Source organism: Stegostoma tigrinum, chromosome 17 (genome assembly GCF_030684315.1).
Source record: "Stegostoma tigrinum isolate sSteTig4 chromosome 17, sSteTig4.hap1, whole genome shotgun sequence".
Classification (NCBI taxonomy): Eukaryota; Metazoa; Chordata; class Chondrichthyes; order Orectolobiformes; family Stegostomatidae; genus Stegostoma; species Stegostoma tigrinum.
Window position 1 is genome coordinate 54,944,889 of NC_081370.1, and position 17,175 is coordinate 54,962,063.

At 43.0% G+C, this 17,175-nt stretch overlaps 1 protein-coding gene across 6 annotated transcripts in view; it reads left to right on the top strand.

Moving 5' to 3' along the window:
* Positions 1-16,669, top strand: part of fshb (follicle stimulating hormone subunit beta) — an 88,945-nt gene extending 72,276 nt beyond the window's left edge. For 4 of the 6 annotated variants that reach the window (XM_059652162.1, XM_048546119.1, XM_059652161.1 and 1 more), the window contains exons 2-4: positions 14,681-14,753; positions 15,357-15,551; positions 16,101-16,669. In XM_059652162.1, the coding sequence (XP_059508145.1) occupies positions 15,366-15,551; positions 16,101-16,322 (408 nt within the window). In that variant the 5' untranslated portion in view covers positions 14,681-14,753; positions 15,357-15,365 and the 3' untranslated portion in view covers positions 16,323-16,669. Of the gene's footprint in view, positions 1-9,906; positions 9,949-14,680; positions 14,754-14,841; positions 14,889-15,356; positions 15,552-16,100 lie in introns of those variants that run through there. The other 2 variants (XM_059652160.1, XM_059652163.1) reach the window with 2 other exon arrangements.
* Positions 16,670-17,175: the final 506 nt, after the last annotated feature.

The following is a 17,175-nucleotide window of genomic DNA, read 5'->3' on the forward strand; positions in this document are numbered from 1 at the left end:
TCCCTATCCACCCTACCTAACCTTCTGATTATTTTATGTCTCAATTAAGTCACCTCTCAACCTTCTTCTCTCTACCGAAAACAGCCTCAAGTCCCTCAGCCATTCCTCGTAAGACCTTCCCTCCATACCAGGCAACATCCTGGTAAATCTCCTCTGCACCCTTTCCAAAGCTTCCACATCCTTCTTATAATGCGGTGACCAGAACTGTACACAATACTCCAAGTGCGGCCACACCAGAGTTTTGTACAGCTGCAACATAACCTCTTGGTTCCGGAACTCAATCCCTTTATTAATAAAAGCTAAAACACTGTACGCCTTCTTAACAGCCCTGTCAACCTGGGTGGCAACTTTCAAGGATCTGTGTACATGGACACCGAGATCTCTCTCCTCATCTACACTACCAAGAATTGGTTGGGAACAAATGAGGATGCTGTCAGTGATGACCCCTCTATCCTCTGACAGTGTAATCTAAAACAAAGGTAGCCTAGGGTGCAAATTCAGTATCTTACATCTGTCCTCACCAAGGAAGAAGATACTGCCAAAGCCATAGCGAACAAGGATGTAATAGAGACACTGGATGATCGAAAATTGACAGAAAAATCAGGAAATATTCGATAGGCTGGCTCTACTTAACAAGTCAGCAGGAGTTCGTTGGATACCTCTGAAGAAAGGGAGAGCTGAGATAGAAATATTGGTGACACTAGCCACATGCATCGCTTCCTTCTTAGATGGGGGTAGGTGGGGAGACGTTGGGGGACCAAGGAGTTGCAAATTCTGCACTCTTGTTCAAAAAAGCAAAGAAGGATAAGAATCATAGAATACCTACACTATGAAAACAGGCTGTTTTGCCCAACAAGTCCACACCAAACCCCAGAGCATCCCATCCTGACCCATCCCCCGTGACATACCTAGTCTACACATCCCTGAGCAATATAGGCAAATTTAGCACGGCCAGTCTGTCTAACATTCACATCTTTGGATTGTGGAAGGAAACTGGAGTATCTGGAGGAAATCCACGAAGACACAGGGAGAATGTGCAAACTCCACACAGACCTGAGGGTAGAATTGAACCCAGGTCTGTGGTCCTGTGAGGCAGCAGTGCTAACCACTGGGCCACCATGCCACCCCTAAACTCAGTAGCTATTGACCAATCAATTACTCCTTTCGAGAACAAGCATCAACAAGTGCGGATGAATTCTGAAGTTGCCACATTCTTGTTTAAAAATAAACAATGTTGCAATTGTTAACAGCAAAAATTGAGTTTTACTGTTAAATAATGGAAAAGCTTGATGATAACAATTGCATTTAAAGGTAGAGGTAAAGTCACTAGAACCACATTGGATGGCAGGACAGAGATAATGGGAACTGCAGATGCTGGAGAATCCAAGACAACAAAATGTGAGGCTGGCTGAACACAGCAGGCCAAGCAGCATCTCAGGAGCACAAAAGCTGACGTTTCGGGCCTAGACCCTTCATCAGAGAGGGGGATGGGGAGAGGGTTCTGGAATAAATAGGGAGAGAGGGGGAGGCGGACCGAAGATGGAGAGAAAAGAAGATAGGTGGAGAGAGTATAGGTGGGGAGGTAGGGAGGGGATAGGTCAGTCCAGGGAAGACGGACAGGTCAAGGATTTGGGATGAGGTTAGTAGGTAGATGGGGGCGCGGCTTGGGGTGGGAGGAAGGGATGGGTGAGAGGAAGAACAGGTTAGGGAGGCAGAGACAGGTTGGACTGGTTTTGGGATGCAGTGGGTGGAGTGGAGGAGCTGGGCTGGTTGTGTGGTGCAGTGAGGGGAGGGGACGAACTGGGCTGGTTTAGGGATGCAGTTGGTGAAGGGGAGATTTTGAAACTGGTGAAGTCCACATTGATACCATTAGGCTGCAGGGTTCCCAGGCGGAATATGAGTTGCTGTTCCTGCAACCTTCGGGTGGCATCATTGTGGCAGTGCAGGAGGCCCATGATGGACATGTCATCTAAAGAATGGGAGGGGGAGTGGAAATGGTTTGTGACTGGGAGGTGCAGTAGTTTGTTGCGAACTGAGCGGAGGTGTTCTGCAAAGCGGTCTCCAAGCCTCCGCTTGGTTTCCCCAATGTAGAGGAAGCCACACCGGGTACAGTGGATGCAGTATACCACATTGGCAGATGTGCAGGTGAACCTCTGCTTAACATGGAAAGTCATCTTGGGGCCTGGGATAGGCGTGAGGGAGGAGGTGTGGGGGAAAGTGTAGCATTTCCTGCGGTTGCAGGGGAAGGTGCCGGGTGTGGTGGGGTTGGAGGGCAGTGTGGAGCGAACAAGGGAGTCATGGAGAGAGTGGTCTCTCCGGAAAGCAGACAGGGGTGGGGATGGAAAAATGTCTTGGGTGGTGGGGTTGGATTGTAGATGGCGGAAGTGTCGGAGGATGATGCGTTGTATCCGGAGGTTGGTGGGGTGGTGTGTGAGAACGAGGGGGATCCTCTTTGGGCGGTTGTGGCGGGGGCGGGGTGTGAGAGACGTGTTGCGGGAAATACAGGAGACGTGGTCGAGAGCGTTCTCGATCACTGTGGGGGGAAAGTTGCGGTCCTTGAAGAATTTGGACATCTGGGATGTGCGGGAGTGGAATGTCTTGTCGTGGGAGCAGATGCGGCGGAGGCGGAGGAATTGGGAATAGGGGATGGAATTTTTGCAGGAGGGTCGTTGGGAGGAGGTGTATTCTAGGTAGCTGTGGGAGTCGATGGGCTTGAAATGGACATCAATTACAAGCTGGTTGCCTGAGATGGAGACTGAGAGGTCCAGGAAGGTTAGGGATGTGCTGGAGATGGCCCAGGTGAACTGAAGGTTGGGGTGGAAGGTGTTGGTGAAGTGGATGAACTGTTCGAGCTCCTCTGGGGAGCAAGAGGCGGTGCCGATACAGTCATCAATGTACCGGAGGAAGAGATGGGGTTTGGGGTGACCTGTCCGTCTTCCCTGGACTGACCTATCCCCTCCCTACCTCCCCACCTATACTCTCTCCACCTATCTTCTTTTCTCTCCATCTTCGGTCTGCCTCCCCCTCTCTCCCTATTTATTCCAGAACCCTCACCCCATCCCACTCTCTGATGAAGGGTCTAGGCCCGAAACGTCAGCTTTTGTGCTCCTGAGATGCTGCTTGGCCTGCTGTGTTCATCCAGCCTCACATTTTGTTGTCTAAGCCCCTGAAGTTGATGATTTGTACATGAATTTCTGTAAAGCTATCAACATTAAAGTTGAATTTTAAAATTAGATGATTGACAAGAAGCAGATATTATTCGCAACGTGGTCAATAATTCCTCAGAAAAGAGGAACAGGAGTTGGGCCAGTGACACTATTTTTCTGGATATATACTGGAGATCTAGTTATACAGGGCAATGTTTCAAAACTTGCAGCCAATACAAATTGGAATTTTAGTGAAATATAAAGAGGATAGTAGTTGAGTTCAGGACGAAATAAACAAGTTGATGGTACGAGCAAACCGATGACGGACAGCATTTAATCCAGAGAAGCAATAAAGTAATTCATTGTAGTGAGAAAGATAGGAATGACAATATAAAATAAAAGAGACAAATCTAAAGAGGTTGCAAAAACTGAGACACCTGGGGATGCACGTAGACAAATGTTGGGACAATTTGAAAAAGTGATTAGTACAAGTGCATGGTCTTGGGCTGGATAATTGGGAAGCAAAAAATGAAATTTAGTCTGTGCTGTACGTCTTTGATGAATTGGGATTTTCTAAATAAATAAATGTTATATAGCTATGAATATTTTGCAAATTGTTAGATGTATAAACAAAATAAGCACATTGACATAATTAACAATTTATGTTCTTCCTCAGTATTTTTCCCCATAATTTTCCCACTACTGACCAGCTGAAAATACAGCAAAGTCCCACTTTCATGGACAGTGCATTCCCAGAAAATGACCAGTGTTTGAAACTCTTGCCCACAGGAAGTTATTTACAGCTATCTATCCTATTTACTCATCTTGCCATTGCCACCAGGTCTGTGTTCTCAAGACCAAGAGGGTAGACTTAGAGTTATAGAGTCATAGAGCTATACAACAAAGAAACACACTCTACAGTCCAACTCGTCCATGTTGAACTGATATCCTAAATTAATCTAGTCCCTTTTGGCCCATATCCTTCTAAACCCTCTCATATTCATGTACCCATCCAGATGCCTTTTAAATGTTGTCATTGTACCAGCCTCCAACGCATAATCTGGCAGCTCATTCCATACACACACCACCCTCCGTGTGAGAAAGCTATCCCTTGGGTCCTTTTTCAATCTTTCCCCTCTCAACTTAAACCTCTAGTTTTGGACTCCCCTACTCCGAGGAAAAGACCTTGGTTATTCACCCTATCCACTCCCCTCGCGATTTTATAAAACTCTATAAGGTCATCCCTCAGCCTCAAATGCGCCAGGGAAAATAGCCCCAGCTTATTCAGCCTCCCCTACAGCTCAAACTGCCCAATTCTGCCAACATCCTTGTAAATCTTTTCTGAACACTTTCAAGCCTCTCTTCCTATAGCAGGAAGACCAGAACTGAATGCAGTATTCCAGAAGTGGCATCGCCAATGTTCTTGAGTGTGTATTGTTCACAACTGGTTTAGCCATTCACTACATGGTCTGGTTTATCAACATTATGCACTGTTATGCTCATTGATGCCCATTTTGGGATCTGCCAGAGTCACTCGGCTCCTGATCTCATTACAGCCTGAGTTCAAACGTGGACAAAAAAGCTGAATTCTCGAAGAGAAGCGAGAGTGACAGCCCTTGAGATCAAGGCTGCATTTGACTGAGTGTGGCATTGAGGAGCCCGTGCAAAACTGGAATCAATGGGTATCAGGTGTAGGGTCTCCACTGGTCGGAAACATATCTGGCACAAAGGAAAATGTTTGTGGTGGTCGGAGTTCAGTTGCCTCAGCTCCAGGATACCTCTGCAGAGATTCTTTGGAGAAGTCTTCAGCTTTCATCTTCAGCTGTTTCATCAATGACCTTCCATCCATCATAATGTCAGGAGTAGGGATGTTCGGCAATAATTGTACAATGTTCAGCATCATTCGCAACTCCTCAGATACTGAAGCAGTCCATGTTCAAATGTAATGAGACCTGGACAGTATCTAGGCTTGGGCTGACAGGTTGCAAGTATCATACACGCCACACAAATGCGAAGCAATGATCACATAAGGGACCATCTAATGACTGCCCCTCGGCATTCATTGAATTCACCACTATCAAGGTCCTAGGTGTTATCTTTGACCAGAAATGCGACTGGACTCACTATATATGCTCAGTGCGAACAAGGGCAGGTCACAGATGAGGAAGACTGTAGTGAATAACTTCCTTCCTGACTCCCCATTCTTTTGTTGCTATTGGGTTGAAATCTTGCATTTCCTTCCCTAATGTCTTTGTGGGTCACAGCACACAGACTGCAATGGTTTGATAAGTCAGCTCACCACCACCTTCACAAGGGCAACTTTACATCTTTCCCCCTTGTTTCCTTTGCACATCACGTTAAATATATACCCATTCAATTTTGTTCCTTCACAAGGTGGCAAAGTGGCTCAGTGGTTATCACCCAGGTTCGATTCTTCCCTCCAGTGATTCTGTGTAGAGTTTGTACATTCTCCCCGTGTCTGCCTGGGTTTCCTCTGGGTGCTCCAGTTTCCTCCCACAGCCCAAAGCTGTGCAGGTTAGTTGGACTGGCCATGCCAAATTGCCCATCATGTCCAGGGCAGTTCAGGCTAGTTGGATTCCAGAGATAAGGTGGGTCTGGATGTGTTCCTCTGCAGAGAGTCAGTGTGGACTCAATGGGCTGAATGGCCTGCTTCACATTGGAGGGATTCTATGATGATGATTGAGTGGAATACACATTGGTTTTTCCCGCAGCTCTTTATTTAAATTCCCGCAATCAAGTTTCTGCTCCTATTACACCACCAGATACTTTCGCCTCAAACAAGTGATGGTGTCTTTGACTCTTACCCCAGGTGCATTATCTCTGATGCCTTCCTTACCTTCCCTGGCAACACTAAATTGGTCAACAATACAACATCCTGCCACGCCTGTCCCTCCGTTATCCTGCTCCAAGCGACTGTCCTCATTTGCTTTCACTTTTACCTGCCTTGGCATTTCTAGAAATGGTTTCTCTTCCACCCAGCACAGACTAGCCATTTGAACCCAACTTCTGGAATGCTCTCCCTAAACATCCCCACCCTCCTTCCCACTCTCCTCTTTTACATTACTTCTTTAAACCTCACTCCTTGAATGAGCTTTCAGCCACTAGTCCAAAAAGTTCCCAATTATTTTTTTCTGGAACACCCTGGAATTTTTCCACCATGTCAAAAGTAGCAGAAATTTCAAAGTCACTGCTGCATTGGAAAACCACCATGTTTTGGCAGAGCTGGCTTTCACATGCACGTCAATTTTAACTTTGAACCAAGTGCCTTTTTTCTATAACACACCTGTTACATATACTATATAGTGGTGGCCGAGATTTTCTTTAAAGTAAAGATACAGTTTGCTTTAATGCTATTTAGTCAAGCGTTGTTTGGCTTAGGATGTTGTGGGAAATTATGGAGGGAATTGCAGGGTCCCTAGCAGAAATATTCATATCATCGATAAGCACAGTGAGCTATTAGAAGACTAGAGGGTGGCTAAAGTTGTGCCATTATTTGAAGAAGGCTGTAAGGAGAAGCCTGGAAACTAAACGCCAGTGAGTCCGAGATCGATAAAAGTAAAATCCTGGATGTGAGTTTGCTTGCTGAGCTGGAAGGTTCGTTTTCAGATGTTTCGTCACCATTCTAGGTAACATCACCAGTGAGCCTCCGACGAAGCGCTGGTGTTATGTCCCGCTTTCTATTTATCTGGTTAGGTTTCCTTGGGTTGGTGATGTCATTTCCTAACCAGATAAATAGAAAGCGGGACATAACACCAGCGCTTCGTCGGAGGCTCACTGATCATGTTACCTAGAATGGTGACGAAACGTCTGAAAACGAACCTTCCAGCTCAGCGAGCAAAATCACATCCAGAACCTCAACCTGAGCTACAAATCTTCTCAAAGTAAAATCCGAAAAAACTGCAGATGCTGTAAATCAGGAACAAAAACAGAGGTTGCTGGGAAAACTCAGCAGGTCTGGCAGCATCTGAGAAGAAAAAACACAGGGTTAACGTTTCGGGTCCAGTGACCCTTCTTCAGAACTGATGTTGGCTGGGAAAACGTCTGTTTATATGCAGTGTAGTCTGATATCGATGGTGGGTAAGTTGTTGGAAGTGATTCTGAAACATAGGATTTGCTTGCATTTGGAAAGGCAAGGGCTGATTAGGGATCATCAGCATGGTTTTGTGTTAGGAAAATTGTGTCTTACAAACATGATTGACTTTTTAAATGAAGTAACCAAGAAAATTAATGAGGGCAGAATGTTTTAGTAAAACCAAAATTAGCTTGATGATGGAAGACAGAACAGAGTAGTGGAAGGCTGTTTTATTTGGACAGGAGGCCAGTGACCAGCAGTGTTTTGCAGCGATTGGTACTTTCATTTGTCATTTATACAATTGAACTGGATGAGAATATAGCAGGCATGGTTAGTAAGTTTACAGATGACACCATAATTAGTGGCATAGTGGATCATATAAATGGTTATCTAAGATTACAACGAGATTTTGATCAATTAGGTCAGTGGAATGAGGAGTGGCAGATTGAGTGTAATTTGGAAAAATGTCAGGTCATGCATTTTGATAAAACAAACAAGGGCAGGACTTCGACAATTAATGGTATGGCTCTTGGTCATATTGTAGACCGAAGCATTCAGGCACATAATGCTTTGAAATTCGCATCACAGGTAGGCAGGGTGGTTAAGAAGGTACAAAGCATGCTAGTCTCTATTGCTCAGACCTTTGACTATGGGATGTCAGACAGCCTTAGAGGAGCAGGTAAGTCAATGTTTCAAGCCAAAATCGTTTGTCAGGAGATGTGGCTGTAATATTGAGATTGCTTCCAAATATGGTTGATTAGCTTCAGGAAAGAGGAGCCAACCAGGGTTTGCAGTGGGAGAGAGACTCATTGAGGTCTCTTGGGAGGGAGGAGGAAATCCTCTTCAAGGTGGGCAAGTTTAGAAGATACTTCACAGTGTTGGCTTTCAGTGACCTCGAGACAATAAGGACTGCAGATGCTAGAAACCAAAACCTTTCAGTGTGAGAAAATCACAGCAGGCCAGGTATAGACTGGTAAAGTTGAGACTCCTTTCACTGGAGCACAGACTGAGGGGTGACCTTATAGAGGTTTATAAAATCATGAGGGGCATAGATAAGGTAAATGACAAGGGTCTTTCTCCTAGTGTGGGGCAGTTCAAAACTAGGGAACATATTTTTAAGAGAAGACAGATTTAAAAGGGGCCACAGGCGCGACTTTTTCCCACAGACAGTAGCTCATGTAGTTCATTAAAAGCAGCATCACAGGTAGACAGGGTGATGAAGAAGGCATTTAGCGTGCTGGCCTTCATTGGATGAGGTATTGGATATAGATGTTGGGATGTTATGTTGCAGTTGTATAAGTAATTGATAAGGCTGCATTGGGAGTATTGTGTACAATTTTGGTCACCCTGTTATAGGAAAAACACTGTTAAATTGCTGAGTGTACAAAAAAGATTTACCAGGATGTTGTTAGGAGTAGTATGCCTAGGGAGAGGTTGGCCAGCATAGAACTTTATTCCTTGGAATGTAAGAGAATGGCAGGTGACCTTATTGAGATGTATAAAGTCATGACGGGCATAGATAGAATGAACGCATGTAGTCTTTTTTTCCCAGGTATGGGGAATTGAAAACTAGAGGGCATAGGTTTAAGGTGAGAGGGGAAAGATTTAAGAAGGACCTGAGGGGCAAATTCTTCACACAGAGAGTGATGCGTATACAGAATGAGCTGCCAGAGAAAGTGGCAGACACAACAGTAACATTTAAAAAACATTTGGGTAGGTACAAGGATGAGAAGGGTTTAGTGGGATTCGAACCAAAGGTGGGCAAATGTAATTAGCTGAGTAGACATCATGGTCAGCATGAACCATTTTGGGCTGAAGGGCCTGCTTCCATCCTGTGTTTCTATATGACTCTATGAGTTTATGTGTGGAATGAACTGCCAGAGCAAGTAGTGGATGTTGGTGCAGCTATAATGTTTAAGAGGCATTTGGATAAGCTTACAAATCGGAAAGGTTTGGAGGGAGGATATGAGCTCTGAGCAGGCAAGTGGCAGTAGTCTATTTGGGAACATGGCTGGCACGGAGTGCTTGGTCCGAAAGGTCTATTTCCTTGTGATAATGGGAACTGCAGATGCTGGAAAATCCAAGATAATGAAGTGTGAAGCTGGATGAACACAGCAGGCCAAGCAGCATCTGATGAAGGGTCTAGGCCCGAAACGTCAGCTTTTGTGCTCCTGAGATGCTGCTTGGTCTATTTCCTTGTTGTATGACTCTATAACTCCATGTCTTACATTTCATGTTTAGTTTTATTTTCTAAGTGCTTCTATGGATCTATGCCAACTACTTTTTATGATAACTTTTGAAACCCATGATCCAAGGGCAAATGATAACAGAACTAATTAATAAGCAGAATTGTCATATTTCATTGGTGAAAAATGATATTGGCAGGAAATATCTTATTTTCTAAGCAACTAAAGAATTAATGGATTGGTCTTAAGTCTGCTCCCTCAGTCACTCTGTTCCAATGCTACTGGTCAATGTGGATTTCATCCAAGGCTATTTCGCTCTTTAAGTTTAACATAAATTTCTGAATGTATTTTCTTTTTAATTTGCCTTGTTTCTAAATCATCATCACAAGTTATGCTGAAATAAAGTATTTTAAAGTGAGGAAGAGTCGGTTCTGAGCAAAGGTGACTCAATCCAAACATTAACTCTGATTTCTCTTCATAGATGCTGCCTGATCAGCTGAGCTTTTCCTGTTTTTATATTAAGGTGAGGTTAGGTTTCCTTGTGCATGCGTCTGTACGACTGAACAATTCAATCAATTATGACGTTATTAGAACAGTTTCTGAAACACATATAACTGAGTAAAATAAAGGTGAATTAGGCTTCTTAGGGACTAAGGATTTTATTGTGCCCCGAAAGAGAATGAGACAGTTTTTATATTCGGTAGGTTCCTCATCACTGGTTAATTTTATAGTATGGGTGTGTCTAAATTATCTGGGATAGTCTCCAACATTCCTTCCAAGTTGCTCTAAGGATCCATGCATGCATATTAGCACACCAATTATAGCATTTAAGTCCATTTCCAGAGATCACTGCCATGCACTGATCCTGGAGGCTGGCACAGCCAGGAAGAAAATTAACGGGAATGCTGATAGTCTTGGATAAGTTTAATCCAACCAGCCCTTCCTAAGGTTGTTATTTAGAGGTACAGTCACCAAGTGCAGCAAAGAGACATTTGGGAGTCCTTCTGTATAAATTACAGAATACTGGGATACAATTTCAATCACAGGGAAAGAAGGAAGGCAAACAGAATATTGGCCTTTATGTCAATGCAGATGGAGTATAAGACAGTGTAGGTTCACTCAATCTACGCAAGGCATTAATCAGGCCACACCTGGAATACTGTGATCTGTCTTTAGCCCATTATTGAGGGAAACATTTACTGGTGTTGGATCTAGTACAGAGCTGACACATTAGGTTAAACCCAGGCATGGATGGATTATCTTATTTCGGTAGGTTGAGTTGATTAAGCCTGCACTCATTGTAGTTTAGAAGAGTGAGTTGCAAGCTTACAACATTCTTAGGGAAACATGATAAAATGCATGCAGAGACGTTGTTTCCCTTTGTGAAAGAGTTTAGAACCAGACGAATCATCTCGGAACAAGGAGTCACCCAATTAAGGTGGAGATGAGGAGGAATTTCTGCTCTCACAGGGTAGTGAGTCTGTGGAATTCTGTCAAGGCTAAGTTGTCAAGCATATTCAAGGCTGAGTCAGATAGAGGAAATCAAATGGCATTGTTCGAAACGGTAAAGTGGTGTTGAGGATTATCCGATCACCCATGATCATACTGAATGGGAAAACAGATATGATTGGCTGAATGGCCTCTTCTGCTCTGACATCTTATGATCTTATAGATGCTCACAAAATGCATTGAACAGAGAATAAGCTCAGTCTCGTAAAACATTAAAACCTTTTTTACATTAGAGTTTATTGCCTAACCTAGTTGCTGTGGAGAAGGTGGTGCTGAGCTGCCTTCTTGAACCACTCCTGCCCATGTGGAGTAGGAACATTTGTAGTGCTGCTGGAGAGAGTGTTCCAGGATTTTGACCCAGTAAATACGAAGGACTGTAAAATATTTCTGCATCAAGATAGTGAGTGGCCTAGAAGGGAATTTGCAGGTGGTGGTGTTTCTGTGTAGCTATTGCCTTTGTCCTTCCCAAAACAAGTTTGGAAGGTGCTGCCTGAGGCTCTTTGGTGAAATTCTACCCTCCATCCTGTAGACGGTACCCACTGCTGCTCAGCGTACAATGGTGGTGGAAGGTAGGGATGTTGAAATTATCATCTTGTAGGTGCCTTTATCTGTCCTGTGCTCCTACTCAGTGCTATACTAGCAGTGGGTGATGGGAAGGCTGCTGACCTTCAATGTGGGAGACTGCAGATGGCCTTGGAGGACAACCCCAAGCAACTCTGAACTTAGAGGGACTTTACTTCAGACTGCACCACCATGGTGTGCCCTGTCATGGAGGGGGGCTGCCTAGTACCTTGGCGCCAGCAAGGGCACTGATACAGTACATGGCACGGGTGACAGCACTCAAAAACTGTCAGCTGGATGAAAGATGAAAGATTTGTGTGCCATGGAGCCAGTGCCCCACACTACCAGACTGGCCCGCCCATGGGGTGGTAGTGTTAAAAACCAGCTGGTGCACAGATTGGTGGATTGTAACCATACCCTCAAATCCTCCAAGCTGCTTTGAGCATTGGTATCGAAAACCACAGTTTGACCTTGAATGGTCACAGGCTGGGCTCACATCTTTCCACCTTTGCTGCCACACGCTAAGGTCAGCATCAAGATAGACTGATTGAGGAGAAAGCAACTTCAAGACCTATCTTCAGGCTTTGACCGTAAACTAACACTATTCATTATTCATTGCTCATTAATACCAAACACTGCTACACACAGCAGTCACTGATACACAAGAGATAACAGGAACTGCAGATGCTGAAAAATCTGAGACAACAACGTGTGGAACTGGATGAACACAGCAGGCCAAGCAGCATCTAAGAGTTATTGAGACTATTCTGCACATGTGCTTCTACCTTCTAATCTGACACTTTTTCTGTAACTAACTCCATTCACACGGTGCTGCTTATGCCCAGTGACAGGGAGGTCCTAACATGCTTGAACTACATGTCTGGATCTCATGAATTCCATTTAAGCATCCACTGCAACATTGAGGAATTGGGGAGCTGTCACGTGTGCTGTAATAGACACTGAGCAAACAGCCACAGGTTTGGAGCTGTAAGCTGATGATGAAGGAATTGTTCCTATGAGCAGTCCAAGTCAAATAGACTGTTGACGGTTTGTTCTTCTTGATGCTGCTGTTGGCTGCACACATACTATTGTAGGTCCAGGGTCCTTGCATGGTCAGGTGATAGCCCATACTTCTGCAAACCAAGGGGAGGCAGTGAGGGTGCTTGGGAGATGTGTGAATATGTGGAGCCTGTTAGATGTAGATGTGAGATTGATGGCATTGGTTAGCTGGTGAGATTGGTGTGGAGCGTCTAAATATCAGGCAGGTATCCTGTTGCTGATTGGTCTGTGATTGGGGGGAGAGGGTGCTGGTACATTTAGCAGCATCGGCAATCATTGAAAGAGACATTCATTGACTGTGATAACATGAGATCAACATTTGACACAGTGACCAGGGATGGAATTTCAAATGCCTACAGACAATTTGTACCCCAGCCCAGACCCTGACCTGATACTGTTGGGAACTGACCACACCATCCCTCTGGTCTGGACCCAAGCCCCCCTCTACCTCCTCTGACCCAATGAACCCTCGCCCTTCCCGCTTCAAATCCAAACCTCCCCCTACCCTTCCCCCTGCTCACAGGCCTAAACCCCAAACCCCTGCTCTGGAAACAAAGCTCTTCCCCTGCTCCAGATCCAAACTCCCTTCCCCCGCTCCAAATCCAAACCACCTTTCCCATTCTGAACCCAAACTCCCCTCGCTCTTCTCCAGACTCTTGCGCCCTCCCCCTTTTCCACAACTGAACTCCCCCTCCTCCTGTCTAAACCAGAACCCCTCCCTCCCCAAGGACACACACCCGCTTTTAACCACTGGGAGTTGACTCCCGCTTTATCATTTAGATTGCTCTGAACAAACTCCACTCTTCCCCTACTGCTCTCTCCCTTTTTATTTGATTTGAATTGATTTGATTTGATTTATTATCATCATCATATCTACTGAGACACAGTGAAAAGTATTGTTTTGCAGGGTATCCACACCTTACATAAGCTCGTCAGGGTAATAAAACACGATGTTAAATGCAGAATATAGTCTCTAGATCTGATTTGCTTCTGTACCCCAAGGATCCAGTCAGTCTACCCCACCCTGCCTCTATAACCATAACCACAATACCCCCTCTCCCAGGTTCTCACCCTCTGCTAGAAACCACCCTTCCCCATCCCTCCTCCACCAGACATGATACCGTCTAAGCCCCCACATCTCGTCCCCCTCCTGACAACACTGCCCTCTGCAGATGAAGTGGAATGGTATGGTGTGTGAGAAGTTTCAGCCCTTTTTCCATAGTTTTGCTTACTTTTCCCTGAGTGCATGCCAGACTCAACCTAACAAACAGCAATAAGTCAACAGACTGAAGACCTGGACCCCATGGGTGTCATCAGTGTGTTCATGGGAGAGGATCATGTGCCTGCAGATGCCACAGGGCAGTACATAGATGAAGAATAGGGGGCAAGACTAATTCCTTGCAAAACCCGAGAGACTGGTTGCAATGACGGGAAAAGAAAGTTATTTTTACTTGGCTCACACCTAAGGGACAAAAGATGAGGTTAATTATAGTATAACCATCACAAAATAAATTGTAAATTGCCAGATCCTAGAGATCACACATCAGGATTTTCTTGTCTATAAAACTAAATGCCCACTGGATAAACTTATTGAGCCTAGTTATTGAGCTAGTAACATAAATATTATCAGTTAGTTGTGTAAACCTCAAATACCAATAGTTTATTGCTAATGCGCCATGAATTAATAAAACATTTCAGTGTCTCATTCAAAGAAAAGCATACTTAAATGGATTTTCTTTTAACCAAAACACATATAAACTGTGCGTTGTATGGTCACTTCACTTCCATCTATCCCATGGTAATGTGGAAGCTGAATTTCACCTACTTTATTTCTACCTTACTACCTCTCAGTAATAGTTAAAGTGTTACCTAGCAATTAGCTGTATTATCCAGATTTCCGTGGACTGAAGTGATTCCATTTCTAAAAACGAACTGGTCTTAAATAAGTGAACTTCAAAGACCTTAGGAGAGAAACATCTGAGAATGACACCAGAAGCATAGGCTGTAAACACTAATTAAATATACATCAGCTAATTATTGTATTTTGCAATAATCCCCTTGTCTTTTATCATAACATTCTTCATAATCAAGGGTATTTCTAAAAAAATCCCCTTATATTTTAACAGACTGAACTTAATCGCTGCAGAAACCTCAAGTGAGGAAATGCATGAAGAAAAATAACAGGAATGATTGGTTCAGGTAAGACCGTAAATCCCTTGATCTGGAGTTGATACCATTGATTCAGTATAAATGCAAATTCAGTTTCTGATGTCTTGAGCACAGCTGATGCACTGTAGCTTGAAGAACACCTCTGTTACATGCACATAGAAAAAGGTATTTTGACTTTCTTTTTAAGAAATGCTAAATAATAATAGCATGCTGTATACTTAACTTCAAGTTCTTTAAAATATATATTTGTCTTCAGACATGGAAAAACTTATTCCGCGGCTATAAATGAATAACCTTTGATTTTGAAGGATTTGAAGAAAGCACAGAAGAAATTACATGTTTTGTATAATTTTGGCCTAGTGAGGCTCTTGACTAGAGTACACTGGCCACTGAAATACTATTATGTATTAGTTTCATAATACTAGCTAGACGCGTATTGAATTTCTGAAATGTGTGGGAATTATGAAGGTTTAATGCACTAGGCATGTGAACAACTATCATTCAATATTGTCAGATTCTGTAGAGAAGATTTGTGCTATATTTGATCCTGTGAAAATGTTAATTTCATATTCAGTAAAGGCTGCTGGAAGTCTAATGATATGTATTAATTTGAAACATGTTCCTTTTTTCCAGGTAAACTTTATGTTACAAATTATGGTGACCAGGATTTTTGTAACCTACATATTTCTCATTTTACTGAGCTGGATGTCTGTCCAGTCACTGAACAGATGTCAGCTAACTAATATCACAATCTCTGTAGAGAAGGAAGAATGTGGATATTGTGGCATGGTCAATGCAACTTGGTGTGCTGGTTACTGCTTCACTAAGGTAAGGGACTTCATTTCAATATTGATAATTTATCAGTTTTGAGCATTTGGTATTCTGCGATCAAAGTGGTCAAAATCTATGCTACAGCTGCAAGAGCAAATGATCAAACTTTGAATATTAAATAACTTGCAAACAGGAAAGCTGAAGTTCAAAAGACAAACACCAGTATGTTTAAAACAAAAAACAGGAGGTCTGTATCTTTAAGAATGAAATGGCACATTTAACATATTGATGTCCAAGGCTTGAAAATGTCTCCTCTGTTTAAGAATGCTGACTCGTTTACTTTAATGTTACAAACATTTTCTGGTTTTGTATTCATTTGAGAATTTAAGCAAAAACAACTGAAAATCACATGCGACTTTAGAGATAACTGATATTAACTGAGTAATGTGTTGACATGGATTGCAAAATGCTGCAGATTTGGATAACTCAATTTGTTATAATCAAATTACCCAATGAACGAGCAAATGTTCTGATATGTATTTCTTTTTCTGTTTCTTAATTTATAGCTGCATCACAGCCTTACATTTTTATAATGTTTTATTTTAGGATCCAGTCAGCAAGAATTCTTTGGCCACCATCTATCAAGATATTTGCAGCTACAAAGAAATTGTCTATGAAACCATAACCATTCCAAACTGCCCTGCCAATGTTGATCCTTACTACACCTATGCCATCGCTACAGGCTGTCAATGTGGAATGTGTAACACTGAAACCACTGATTGTACAGTTTCAGCTCTGGAACCTACACACTGTTCCCTGACACCATAAAGGGCAAATGACATTAATAAAGTATAGATAACTTCCTTTCGTGGGTTCGCAGAAAAGGCATCTAATGCACACTCATGCTATTCTAAACTGATTTGGGAACCATATTAATCAGTGTAGAGTAGCTTAATATTGAGTAGTTCTGGAAATGTTTCTTTTAATTTGTGTGCCTGCTACTTGTAAGACATTTGTAAGTTATGTGTTGCCTTATTTTAGTACATTTTTATGAATTATAATGAAAGGAATGAACCACTGAGAAAAGTTTTAAAGCAACATGTTTATGGCTGTAAGCAACATTTCTATGTGTTGAAATACGTGTTGGTTTTGTATGATCTATAATGTAATTTATATGGGCCCACAAATAAAGAAAATATGTTAACTACTGAAATCCAAACTGTCTTTTCACTTTTAATTTCACAGGTACCTTCTATGTCTGTAAAGTGGCCACTACAAATTAGAATAAAAATGCCAGGATTTATGTTTAATTACCCTTACTACGCTCATGCAGTTTGCTCAAATAAAACAAATGACACTAACTATTGTCATTCAGAAATCAAACTGAAAGGGGCAAGTGTAGGAATAGACAATGAGGAAAGAAATGTGAGATGTTGTGATGTAAATTACTTGGAAAGTGCAAATTGCTGCGACACTATGAACATATAAATCCCTACTGGTTCGAGTCAGATCAGGCACAGAGGAAAATGGCTATAGTTGTTAGAGGTCAGTCATCTCAGACCCAGGACCTCTCTGCAGGAGTTCTTCATACTCATGTCCTAAGCCCATCAGCTGCTCCATCATCAGGTCAGGCATGGGATTATTCACTGATGGCTGTACAATGCTCATCACTGTTTGGATT